This window comes from Mustela nivalis (assembly GCF_964662115.1).
Source record: "Mustela nivalis genome assembly, chromosome: 9".
Lineage (NCBI taxonomy): Eukaryota > Metazoa > Chordata > Mammalia > Carnivora > Mustelidae > Mustela > Mustela nivalis.
Genome location: NC_139028.1, coordinates 39,153,331 through 39,166,679, shown reverse-complemented (window position 1 = coordinate 39,166,679; position 13,349 = coordinate 39,153,331). Strand labels below are relative to the sequence as shown.

The following is a 13,349-nucleotide window of genomic DNA, read 5'->3' as shown; positions in this document are numbered from 1 at the left end:
AAACAATCTCAAGCATAGAAGAAACTTCAAAATTAATTTGTCATTTAATAATCTGTTGACAGGTTGGTTATTGGAAAGACATGGAACAAGAAGATGCAGCAGAAACAGTCAAAACTAGAGGGAATGAGTCCTCTCTCATTCTGACAGGATTAGAAGGAAATACTTTATATCACTTCACGGTGAGGGCTTATAATGGAGCTGGATATGGGCCACCTAGCAGTGAAGTGAGTGCAACCACCAAGAAATCCCGTAAGTGACTGGGGCTTTTTGTTTGTTTCAAACAAAAGGAAAACATTTTTTTTAACATTTCTGAAAGCCATGTGAGGTACAAAATAAGAAGCATTGAAGGGGAGTTTTAATTCATAGTCTTGCTTGAATGCTTAGATCTAAAATCCAAAACTAGCTCAGAAAATTTTGCATTCACAGTAGATAAACGTTATCTTCCTGTGAAACAAGGCCACGCGATTTTGTCACAGAAGGAGGATAAAAGGATTCTAGTTCAAAAGTTCAGTAGAATAGCTATTAAAATGACACTTTGGAGCAAAAACCTTCCTTATCTGACTCCAGTAGGAAAGAAGCCTATGGTGCCAGCCAACTACCAAACAAAGAAAAGGTTGAAATACAAAGATTTAGGTGAAGAAATGGATTTAACATTCCTTGTCAGTTCACTTTCACTTTTTATTTTGCAGCCCCTAGTCAAGCACCCAGCAATCTCAGGTGGGAACAGCAAGACTCTCAACTTTCTCTGGGCTGGGAACCAGTCAGACCATTAGCCAATGAATCTGAAGTCATGGGCTACAAGGTCAGTATGTTTCTTCACTTCCTTGTATAGATACTCACCTTAAAAATCGTTAGTATGAGGATATACAAATATAAGGCATGAGCATATTCTAGTCATATTCTACTTATAAGTACAATCATATTCTACTTATAAGTTAGAAGAAAACCCCCCTACAATAGGTCAGCCATCACAGTCAAAATCAGTTTTAACTGCACAAGGCATAGGAAGGGAATAAGTAGGTAAAGCAGCAACAGTTTGAATCCAGGATGAAGAATGGCTCCATGAAGCAGTGGCAGGACCAAGAGAACTTAAGCACAGAGTCCTAGCATTTTCTCCCAGAAGATAAAGTTTTCTGGAAGATGACAAAGACTGGATGATTTAATTTGTGTGGAAAGACTACTAGCAAAAAAAAAAAAAGAAAGAAAGAAAAAAGAAAAAAAAGAAAAAATGTTAGGTCCAACACTTTCTTAAGAGATAGATTTTCTTTCTTTCTTTCTTTCTTTCTTTCTTTCTTTCTTTCTTTCTTTCTTTCTTTCTTTCTTTCTTTCTTTCTTTAAGAAAGAGTCCATCTAGAGACACCAAGCTCCAAAAAAGACACAGCATTTCACATATAGTTATCCTGAAATGTGTCAACAAACGAGCTGGTAATATGAAGACATTTAGATGGTTTTTGAAGAACGACTATGTGGTCTATATATTGATTTAGTTGAATTTCAGATTCTTTTTCATCAGATTCTATTATCGTCTTAAACTCCATACAGAACCATACATTGAATATTAGTTATATCAAAAATTTTAAGCATTTTAATAGTATTTAGACTGAAAGTCATCATTTATGTGGCTTTTCAATTACCAGAAATTATAACTCAGTATTTTGTATTTAAATTGTTAATATTCTGAAGCTAAAAACTTAAGAAGTTATAAATGAAATATATTTTTAAGATAAGTAATTCCCATTAATCATATTTTAAAACACAAATTATATTATTTCTTACAGACTATAATTAGTATGGATGGCAGACATCCTTCATTACTCAAACATTCACACTGAAATCTGTTCTAATCCTTAGAGATATTGAATTTGAGCTTTTGCAGGAGGGCAGGTGACCCATTTTTTAGACCTTCCCTTTGCTCTCTTCCTTCTATACTCTTACCCAAATAACCATGTCCTTACAACGTTTCCTCTAAGGCAAATATACCTTCAATAATTAAAAGTAGCAGTATGGCCACAAATGGTCATATACCTTCCAAGAAAAACTTCATATCATTAAAACTATGGCAACCAAACTCCCAAACTGGAAGAGCAAAGTAGAAAACAAGAAAGAAATACATGAAAGCATATGGCTACCTGAACAGAACCAGTCAGCATAATCACCTCTCGGATAATAAACCCTGAAAAATACGTGAGGTTGGGCATAGGGTTCCCAGGCAAGGTAATTCTTCTTTTTGCTCACAATTACCCCATCTATTTCTGTCACTGTTCTTCCTCTTTATATGTAGTTGTTTCCCCAGCCAGACTATATGTGACTGAAGGCAGAAACTCCTTATCATTTTATCCCCAGTGTTTCTAGAATGAATGAATAAATTATTTAATTTAAGCCAGCTAGATGTATATTATGTATATATTATCAGATGTGTGTTTTTTCAGCATGGTCTTTTTGTTTGTGATCTGTCATGGGAAAAGAACACCAGCCTGTGAGTCAGACTTTCTTTCAAATACTATATGTGTAACTTTGAGCAAGTTGCTTAATCTCTCTGAGTCTCTTTTCCTTAACTTCAAAATGACAAAAATAACAATAAAATAATATCTATCATACAGAATTATTTATGGATTAAATAAGATAATTGATTTAAAATACCATATAGCTATCAGCATATAGAAGGTGTTCATTTAAAAATAACTATTATTTATTCTAATTGTTTTGGGAGAAGAATGTCTGGTTAGGTGAAATTTAACAAAAGGAACTAATCTTTGAAAGTTGCCTGCCTGTTCTACCCAAATGAAGACTGCAGAAGTTACCTTGGAATACCTTCTTGCTGGGGGCAGAATCACTAGCATGTTCCATCTTAGTTATATAAGTTAATGACAAATTAGGTACACATTGATAGAAGATTTTTTTTCTTTTTTCCCTTGAAATGGTTATACTTTCTTGTGTTCTTGAAAAGAAAGAGCTTGTTCCTAAGAAAGGAGTCTGCTGGTAACAAATGGAGTGAGACCTCAAAGCCTGTTCCTTTGCAATTAAATCTTATTCAAACTTCTGATAGGATAATCCCCAATGAGAAACCTATCGGCAGAAATGTCACAAGTAGGGGTGCCTGGGTGGCTCAGAGGGTTAAGCCTCTGCCTTCAGCTCAGGTCATGATCTCAGGGTCCTGGGATGGAGCCCTGCATCTGGCTCTCTGCCCAGGAGGGAGCCTGCTCCCCACCGCCCCCCTGCTTGCCTCTCTGCCTACATGTGATCTTTCTCTCTATGTCAAATAAATAAATAAAATCTTTTAAAAAGAAAAAGAAATGTCAAAAGGAGCCCCATGAGGGAAAAAGGACTTTAGGCTGATGACTGTGGCTTAACACAGTGCTTGAATTCTCCTAGGAAAGTCTGATTTTCACAGGATGAAACTCCTCCTGACATATGCACAAGGGGCCAGGAATGTGATTAGAAACAATAGCTGCAAATCTAAACTAAACTGTAACCCAGAGAACACAAGCTTGTAGTCCCCTTTTCTGAACATGACTTTGGAGAAAACTCCTCCAGTCTAGGCAAGGATCTGCACTGCATCTAAAGAGCTGTACCATTTGGATGGAGGTTCACCCAAGTGGCCAAGGGTAAGCATGACATTCAGAGAGAAAAAAACCTCTTTGATTTCTACTACATCCCCCCAAACTACTGCCAGACCAAGAATGACCTAACCACTAGACCAAGAATACCAGTATAAGAGTGGACCACCTCTTAAGCTTAATAGCATATGGCAGTCACAAAAGATTGACAAAAGTAGGTACAAGTCAGTACACTATATCTTTATACATGAGGCAATTTGAGGTAGAGGCCTTCCTGCTTAACAGGGTAAGAGAAAGCTTCCACAAGTAATTATAATATCAAAAAGAGAAGTACATTTATTTTTACTTTGTCATAGCCAAGGTACTTTACTTTTATAAGCAAAAGAGATCACTGGAAATGTACCTGGTGTGTAGGTTTGATGTTGGGAAACTTGGAGTCAATGCCTGAGGTTTGAAATTCAAGGACTGTGCATTCTACCTTTTGTATTAAGTCCAAAGTAGATGAATTCAGAAAAGTCTTCATTTATTGTTATATCATTAACCCAACTCACATCATTGTTGTATTACATCATATATATAGACTAGCTCTTTCTAGATTATGCTTTTCAGAATAGCAGTACCACATTAATTTTTTGTTTGGAATAACTTCTTTAGAAAACTCACTCTTCCCGGTTTATTAAGTAGAATTTGAAGACAGTATTGAAAATACAATTTCCTTTATGCCTAAAGATAGCTGTCCTCACAACCACCATTCTGTAAATGTCTAGATTCTCAAAGGACTCCCTCAACTCCTTATTGTCAATAACTATTTCTGACATGTCTTGATAACTCCTTAACCTTGTCATATTTCTCATTTTCATTCATCTTTACTAAATCAGGATTTTACAATGAGCTGAGATTCTCTCAAACATCTGAGACTAACCTTTAATTTAATGCATCTTTTCACTTAGTATACCTACTTAGTGACTCATAGCATCACATCTCCCTGGATGTACTGGTAAAAGCCAGTACATTTTGATATCAACTGGAATTTTTCCTGCTTTTACCTTTTGTTTCTAAATCTCAACTGATCCACAAATTTTTCTTCAACTCTGGATTTTATAGCAATATTAGATATGCATTACTAGCTGCATTTTTCTTTGTGATAAGAATTGTAATTTATAATTACATAATAACAATGTCCTCTAAAATAGTCACTCCCCTGCCAATCCTCACCAATTTACATACTTCCTCATTGCCATAAATGTGCTTTCTAATTACCTCATGTGGATGATCAGAATTCTAATTCATTACACTGCTACAGTCGAAATAAGAAGCATAAACTCTGATATAATTATCATTTTTTAAGCTGAAAGAACCTGCTGTGGGCATGCTCTGAGAAATGTTTCTGATGCCCCAAATCTTGACCAAGTACAACTCTATGCATTGCTATATCACCAAATACATTTTCTATTGCAGTGTATATCACATGTCACTGCATTACTATCTGTCCCTATTACATTGTAAGTGACATGAGAGCAGGAACCATGTGGTCTTGTTCTGTTATGAATCTCCAATATATAGCAGTGTTCCTGGCCCACATGATATATCCAATAAATTATACTTATTCTTCCCTATAAGAATTTCAATGCATATAATTACTGCATGCACTAAATACTTTTAGAGAGAAGTTACTTCTCTCTTGAGACCCTGAAATAAATTTAAATCTCTGAAAGATAAAGAAAATGAAATGGAGGGACCATTTATTACCAGAATGCAAAAGGGAGGATCAAGTATAGGCATGATTTAATATATGACAAGATTGTTCTACTAAAGTTTTTTTTTTCCTTCTATATCTGTTAGTTCAAGCTCAAAACAGATTTTAATAAGAAAAAATCTAAATTTTTATCTAGCTTTCTAAGCATCTTTTATGGTGCAATTGAAATACTGACTATTGACAATGAACAATGATGGCAAAAGAAGTCAATTTCTTTTAAACAGAAATATAGAGATTGTATTTTCTTTTATTTTGTTTGTAGGAGATTTTTTTAAATCCAGATCTATAAGTAGAAACAATATAATATAGTTCTGAAGCAGCTCTTAAATGATCATCAGAATAATAAACTTCTAACCCAATTTCTTTCTTAACCAGCCATGTGATCTTGTACAAATTGCATAACTCCTATGATCTTTGCTTTCTGATATGTAACCTAAGGATAATTTCATGTCTTTTTAAATTTATTTTATTTATTTTTTAATTTTGTTAGTTAGTCACTATAAAAATTCATCATTAGTTTTTATGCAGTGTTCCAAGATTCATTTTTTTTTTATGTACAACACCCAGTGCACCATGCAATACATGCCCTCCTTAATACACACCACCAGGCTCACCCATCTCCCCACTCTCCTCCCATCTAAAACCCTCAGTTTGTTTCTCAGAATCCACAGTCTTTCATGGTTTGTCTCCTTCTCTGATTACCCCCAATTCACTTTTCCTTTCCTTCTCATGTCCTCCATGTTATTCCTTATGTTCCACAAGTAAGTGAAGCCATATGATAATTGACTTTCTCTGCTTGACTTATTTTACTCAGCATAATCTACTCCAGTTCCATCCATGTTCATCCAAAGGTTGAGTATTCATCCTTTCTGATGGCTAAATAATATCCCACTGGATATATGGACCACATCTTCTTTATCCATTCTTGAAGAGCTCTTGAGATGGAAAGAGCATCTCAGCTCTTTCCACAGTTTGGCTACTGTGGACATTGTTGCTCTGAACATTGGGGTACAGATGGCCCTTCTTTTCACTGTGTCTGTTACGTTGGGGTAAATACCCAGCTGTACAATTGCCAGGTCATAAGGTAGCTTTATTTTTAGTTTTTTGAGTAATCTCCACACTTTTCCAAAGTGGCTACACCAACTTGCATTCCCACCAACAAAGGAAGAGGGTTCCCCTTTCTCCACATCCTTCCCAACATTTGTTGTTTCCTGTCATGTTAATCTTTGCCATTCTAACTGGTGTAAGATGGTATCTCAATGAGGTTTTGATTTGAATTTCCCTGCTGGCTAATGATGATAAACATTTTTTCATGTGTCTGTTAGCCATTTGTATGTTTTCTTTGGAAAAGTGTCTGTTCATGTCTTCTGCCCATTTTTTGAGATGATTATCTGTTTTTTGGGTGTTGAGTTTGAGAAGTTCTTTATAGATCTTGGATATCAGCCTTTTGTCTGTACTGTCACTTGAGAATATGTCCCATTTCGTGGGTTTCCTCTTTGTTTTGTTGGCTGTTCCCTTTGTTGTGCAGAAGCTTTTGATCTTGACGAAGTCCCAAAAGTTCATTTACACTTTTGTCTCCTTTGTCTTTGGTGACATGTCTTGAAAGAAGTTGCCGTGACTGATGTCGAAGAGGTTACTGCCTATGTTCTCCTCTAGGATTTTGATGGACTCCTGTCTCACGTTGAGGTCTTTCTTCCATTTAGAGTTTATCTTTGTGTATGGTGTAAGAGAATGGTCCAGTTTTATTCTTCTATACATAGCTGTCCAATTTTCCCAGCACCATTTATTGAAGTGACTGTCTTTTTTCCACTGTATATTGTTTTTCCTGCTTTGTTGAAGATTATTTGACCATAGAGTTGAGGGGCTGTATCTCAGCTCTATACTCTGTTCCTTGGTCTATGTGTCTGTTTTTGTGCCAGTACCATGCTGTCTTGGTGAACATAGCTTTGTAATAAAGCTTGAAATCAGGCAATGTGATACCTCCAGCTTTTTCTTTTTCAACATTTCCTTAGAGATTTGGGGTCTCTTCTGGTTGCACACAGATTTTAGGATTATTTGTTCCAGCACTTTGAAATGCTTCTGGTATTTTGATTGGTATTACATTGAAAGTATAGATTCCTCTGGGTAGCATAGACATTTTAACAATGTTTATTCTCCCAATTAATGAGTATGGAATGGTTTTTGTGTCTTCTTCAATTTCTGTCATAAGTGTTCCGTAGTTCCTCAAGTATATATCTTTTACCTCTTTGATTAGGTTTATTCCAAGATAATCTTATGGTTTTTGGTGCTATCGTAAGTGGAACTGATTCTCTAATTTACCTTTCTACAGATCCATTGTTAGTGTATAAGAAAGCAACTGATTTCTGTTCTAGTAATTTGAGGTCACCATTATTTCTTAGTCACCATAAAATGCATAATTAGTTTTTGAGGGTGGAGTCTTTTGGGTTTTTCACATAAAGTATCAAGCCATCTGTGAAGAGAGAGAGTTTGACTTCTTCTTTGCCAATTTGAATACCTTTTGTTTCTTTTTGTTGTCTGATTGCTGTTGCTAGGACTTCTAGTACTGTGATGAACAACAGTGACAAAAATGGGTAATCCTTGTCATGTTCCTGATCTCAAAGGGAAGGCTGTCAGCTTTTCCCCTTTGAGAATGATATTCACCGTGGGTTTTTCACAGATAGATTTTATGAAGTTGAGGAATATTCCCACTATCCCTATACTTTGAAGTATTTTAATTAGGAATGGATGTTGTATCTTGTCAAATGCTTTTTCTACATCAATTGAGAGGACCATGTGGCTCTTCTCTCTCCTATTATTGATTTGTTCTATCACGTTGATTGATTTACAAAAGTTGAACCACACTTGAATCCCATGGATAAATCCCACCTGGTCATAGTGGATAATTTTTTTTAACGTACTGTTGGATCCTGTTAGCTAGGATCTTTTTGAGAATCTTGGCATCCATATTCATCAGAGATATTGGTCTGGGGTCTTTGCCTAGTTTAGACATCAAGATAATGCTGGCTTGATAGAAAGAGTCTGGAAATTTTCCTTCTGTTTTTAATTTTTGAAACAGATTCAGGAGAATAGGTATTATTTCCTCTTTGAATGTTTGGTAGAATTTCTTAGTATATCTGTCAGGTCCTGGAATCTTGTTTTTTGGGAAGCTTTTGATCACTACTTCAATCCCATTACTAGATATTGGTCTATTCAAGTTGTCAATTTATTCTTATTTTAGTCTTAGAAGTTTATAGGTTTCCAGGAATGCATTCATTTTATCTAGGTTGCTTAACTTATTGGCATATAACTGTTAATAATAATTTCTGATGATTATTTCTATTTCCTTGGTGTTAGTCATGATCTGCCTTTTCATTTACAATTTTATTAATTTGGATCCTCTCTCTTTTGTTTTGGATTAGCTTGGCCAGTGGTTTATCAATTTTAATTATTCTTTCAAAAACAGCTTTTAGTTTTGTTGATGTGTTCTACTGTATCTCTAGTTTCTAGCTCAGTGATTTTTTGCTCTAATTTTAATTATTTCCCTTCTTGTGGGTGGGGTTGGCTTAATTTGTTGTTGGTTCTCCAGTTCTTTAGGTGTAAAGAGAGTTTGCATATTAGGGATTTTTCAATTTTTTTAACTGAGGCTTGGATGGCTATATATTTCCCCCTTATGGCCGCCTTTGCCATAACCCATAGGTGATTGACCCAAACATTCTTGAGCAGGATGGTCTTTCAGTTCCAAGCATTTGAATTCTTTCCAAACTTTTTCTTATGATTGAGTTACAGTTCAAAGCATTGTGGTTTGAGAATATGCAGGGAATAATCTTGATCTTTTGGTATCAGTTGAGACCTGATTTGCGACCCAGTGTGTGGTCTAATCTGGAGAAAGTTTCATGTGCACTTGAGAAGAATGAGTATTCTGTTGTTTTAGGGTGGAATGTTCTGTATAAATCTATGAGGTCCATCTGGTCCAATGTGTCATTCAATTTTCTTGTTTTTTATTGATTTTCTGCTTAGATTATCTGTCTATTTCTGAGAGTGATGTGTTAAGATCCCCTATAATTAACATATTCTTATCAACTTGACTCTTTATTTTGATTAACAGTTGGCTCATGTAGGTGGCTGTTCCCATGTTGGGGGCATAAACTTTTATAATTGTTAGATCTTCTTGGTGGATAAACCCTTTAAGAATGATGTAGTGTCCTTCTTTATCTCTGAGTATGGTCTTTAGCTTACAATCTAATTTATCTGATATGAGGATCACTGTCCCATCTTTCTTTTGAGGCCCATGGGCATGAAAGATGATTCTCCAGTCCTTCACTTTCAGTCTGGATGTATCTTTAGGTTCCAAATGGGCTTCTTGTAGACAGCATATGGATGGGTCCTGTCTTTTTATCCAGTCTGCAAACCTGTGCCATTTTATGGGAGCATTTAGGCCATTTATGTTGAAATTGATTGTTAAAAGATAAGTTTTTTATTGTCTGTGAAGTCCTTGTTTTTATAGATTGTCTATAAAGTTCTGTTCTATATCACTCTTGGGATCTTTCTTCTTTTATAAAAACCCTCTTAATATTTCTTGTAGTGCCAGCTTGGTGGTCACATAATCTTTTAGACTTTGCTGGTCTTGGAAGCTCTTTCTTTACCTCTCCATCCATTCTGAATGTCAGCCTTGTCAGATAACCTATTCTTAGCTAATGCTCTTCTCATTTAGTGCCCTCAATATGTCTTGCCAGGTGTTTCTGGCTTTCCAGGTTTCTGTGGACAGGTCTGACATTATTATCATGGCCCCACCTCTGTATAAAAGGAATCTATTCCCCCTTAGCTACCATTAAGACATCTCTGAATTTAGAATTCAGGAATTCCACCATCACATGTCTGGGGGATCTTTCTACCCTCACTGATCTTGGGGGGGTGTCCTCTCTGCCTCTAGGACATGAACACTTGTTCCATTCCCTAGATCAGGGAAATTCTCATCTAGAGTTTGTTCAACTATATCTTCTAGTCCCCTCTCTCTCTCCACCTCCTCAGGGATCTCAATAATTCTGACATTGGAACATTTCATGGTGTCATTTCCCTAATTCTGATTTCATGGTTTCTAAGCTGTTTGTTCTAGGCCTCCTCCTAGTCCTTCTTTTCTATCAGTTTCTCTTCTAGGTCACAAATTCTGCCTCATTTACCCTAGCTGTTAGAGTATTTAAATTAGAATGGATCTCATTGATAGCATTTTTAAGATCTGCCAGATCAGCTCTCACTTCCACCCTTAGAGATTCTATGTTGCCACTAATAGCCCAACCTAGCTATTGTCTGGATAATTTTTACCCTGAATTCTATTTCCAACACACTGTTTATGACCACATTCAGTAGTTCTGTGGCAGAGGTCACAGTCTCTGTCTTTTTCCTCTGTTGGGTGTTACTTGTCCTACTCTTTTGGTGAGAGGTGGTTGAGGGGATATATAGCTAAATATATCAACCATGATCCAAGCAAGGTAAACCCTCTGCACTATGTCCTATAGTAGAGACCAGAAGTGTATAATCTTCTGTAGAGATCCAGAAGTATAAAATCTTATATCTCAGGCTGAATTTCATGGGTGTTCAGAGTGTTCTGGTAGATATTTAGCTCAATTCAGGGGGCCAGTGGAAATAGGATTCCCTACTCCTCTGCCACCTTGTCCCTTCTCCTTATGTCTTTTATTTTTAAAGATATTTATTTATTTTTTAAGAGAGTGAGCAAGACAGAGAGAGCATAAGCAGGGGGAGCAACAGACTGAGGGAGAACCAGGCTCCCTGCTGAGCAAGAAGCTCAATATGGGGCTTGATCCCAGGACCCCAGGGTCATGATCTGAATTGAGGGCAGATACTTAACCAGCTTAGCCACCCAGGCACCCCAGGATAATCCTGTCCTAATTTGTAATTCTGAAACTGTTTGCCATGAATAGATGTTCTATTCTAGTACAATGGTTAGATGTCAAAAAGACTTTACTTTACTATCCAAAGCATCCAAATGCCAGTTCACAGTAAAGCAAACCACAGAACTAAGTAAAAACACTAAAATTTTAACTTTTCAGTGATTTCTTACATTGTTAAATATTTATTGTTTAAATTTTTAACAAGTTATCTTTTTAATCCTTTGAATTTGAAGATGCCGGCTTTGACTACTCCCTCAGGCTACTATTCATTTCAATAACCAAGAACAAAAGACTTCAGTGATATGCCCCTTCACTACCTACTGCTCTAGTTTCATGTATCACCATCCCCCATGTCTATTCCATATCCTAATGTTATGGTTTCTTATTGCTTAGCTGTATTTTTTTTTCATTTTCTCTTATCTTTTCCTAGAATTCTCATCCCTTTATCCAACTTTAGAACTCTACTCATACACAGATGAGGCATCACATCCCATGCAAAACCTTTCTTAACCCACAGACAGAATTAAACTCTCCTTCTTTATTTCCATAGCATCTTATGTACTTTTTCACTGTTGCATATAGCATATACATTGCATTTACTTACATATCTGTCAAAGTCATAGGCTTCCTTAGCTCAAAATATGACATAACATAGTCATTCAATAAAGATTTGGAATAATTTGAATATAAAATGTTCAAACCTCTGTTATTATTTACAGGTTTTTTATAGGCAAGAGGGGCACAGCAATAGTCAAGTTATTGAAACACAGAAACCTCAAGCAGTAGTACCACTGCCGGATGCTGGAGTCTATATTATTGAAGTTCGAGCATACAGTGAAGGAGGGGATGGGACAGCTAGTACCCAAATTAGGGTACCATCCTATTCAGGTAAGTTTTGACATAGTAAGCTTAATTTGATGACCACCAACAATGTTAAATAGTGTAAATCTCACAAACAAATAATATGATGAATTGCATGGATGAAAACTTTGTAAAGGTCCTACTTCTCACTCTGATTTCCATACCATCCTCCAATTAATAAGAAGATGTCTCAAGAAGCAACTTGCTGGCCATTTGGGCTTTGCAATATTGCTTTTAAACTGCCCGTTCACTGTTTTAACATACTTATTTCTCAATTACCTTGATTACTTTTATCATTAGATAATGGAGAATGAGGTGTATGAGGTACAGAAAAGCTTAAAAGAAATGCTCCTTAAAATTAAACTTGGATCATCTTTATTGATTTTAAAGTAAATTGTAAACTCTATTTAGTATCATTTTTTTGTTTTTCAGGTTTATTGAGATATATTTGACATGTAACATTTTGTAGATTTAAGGTATACAACTTGTTGATTTAATATATTTATGCACTGCAAAATTACCACCATAGCATTAGGTAATGCCTTCATCATGCCATATAACTTCCATTTCCTTTTGTAGTGAGAACATTTAAAATTTACTCCCTGCACAACTTTCAAGTGTGTACTATAGTATTTTTAACTATAATCACAATGCTGTACATTAGATCACTGGAACTTATTTGTGTCTCATTGTTTTTATTATCAGTATTAAAAATTTATAGCTTTTACTAAGCCCTTACTATGTGTTAGGATTGGTCATAAGTCTTACTGGCCATGTCTTATACATCATTTTATTTAGTCTTAGTAATAATTATATGAGGTCAATGGCACTATTCATATTTTACAGAGAAAATTTAAATAACTTGCCTAAGACCACACTAAGTAGAAGAACTAGGATTTGGAACCAAGTACACTTATCTCCAAGGCCATGTATCTTCACCACTACCATCATTATTACATCAGCAAAGAAATTAAAGGAAGAGAAATTTTATAAATTTAGAAATGAGTAATCATTTCACTGAAGTAGTAAAAAAAATTAATAAAGTATGCAGTTATCTTATTAAGAAAATATCAGGTAATTTTCCCTAAATCCTTGATTAAAATGTTTAACGTGCAATTAATTAATGGGCAATTATGAGCACTATTTATTGAATAATCATTCTCAAGAAGAATTGTCACCTAAAGGGAAATATTCAGTGATATCCTGTAGGATACTACATGTGGCTTTGTTGCATTTAACTTATTTATCAATTTGGATTAAGACCAGAGG

The 13,349-nt window shown here is 35.5% G+C and overlaps 1 protein-coding gene across 1 annotated transcript in view; it reads left to right on the top strand.

Annotated features, from left to right (window-relative positions):
* CNTN5 (contactin 5) overlaps window positions 1-13,349 on the top strand; it is a 782,527-nt gene that overhangs the window by 763,540 nt on the left and 5,638 nt on the right. Inside the window, exons 20-22 of the mRNA XM_082683339.1 lie at window positions 63-249; window positions 690-802; window positions 11,939-12,107. Coding sequence (XP_082539465.1) covers window positions 63-249; window positions 690-802; window positions 11,939-12,107 — 469 coding nt within the window. The remainder of the gene's footprint in view (window positions 1-62; window positions 250-689; window positions 803-11,938; window positions 12,108-13,349) is intronic.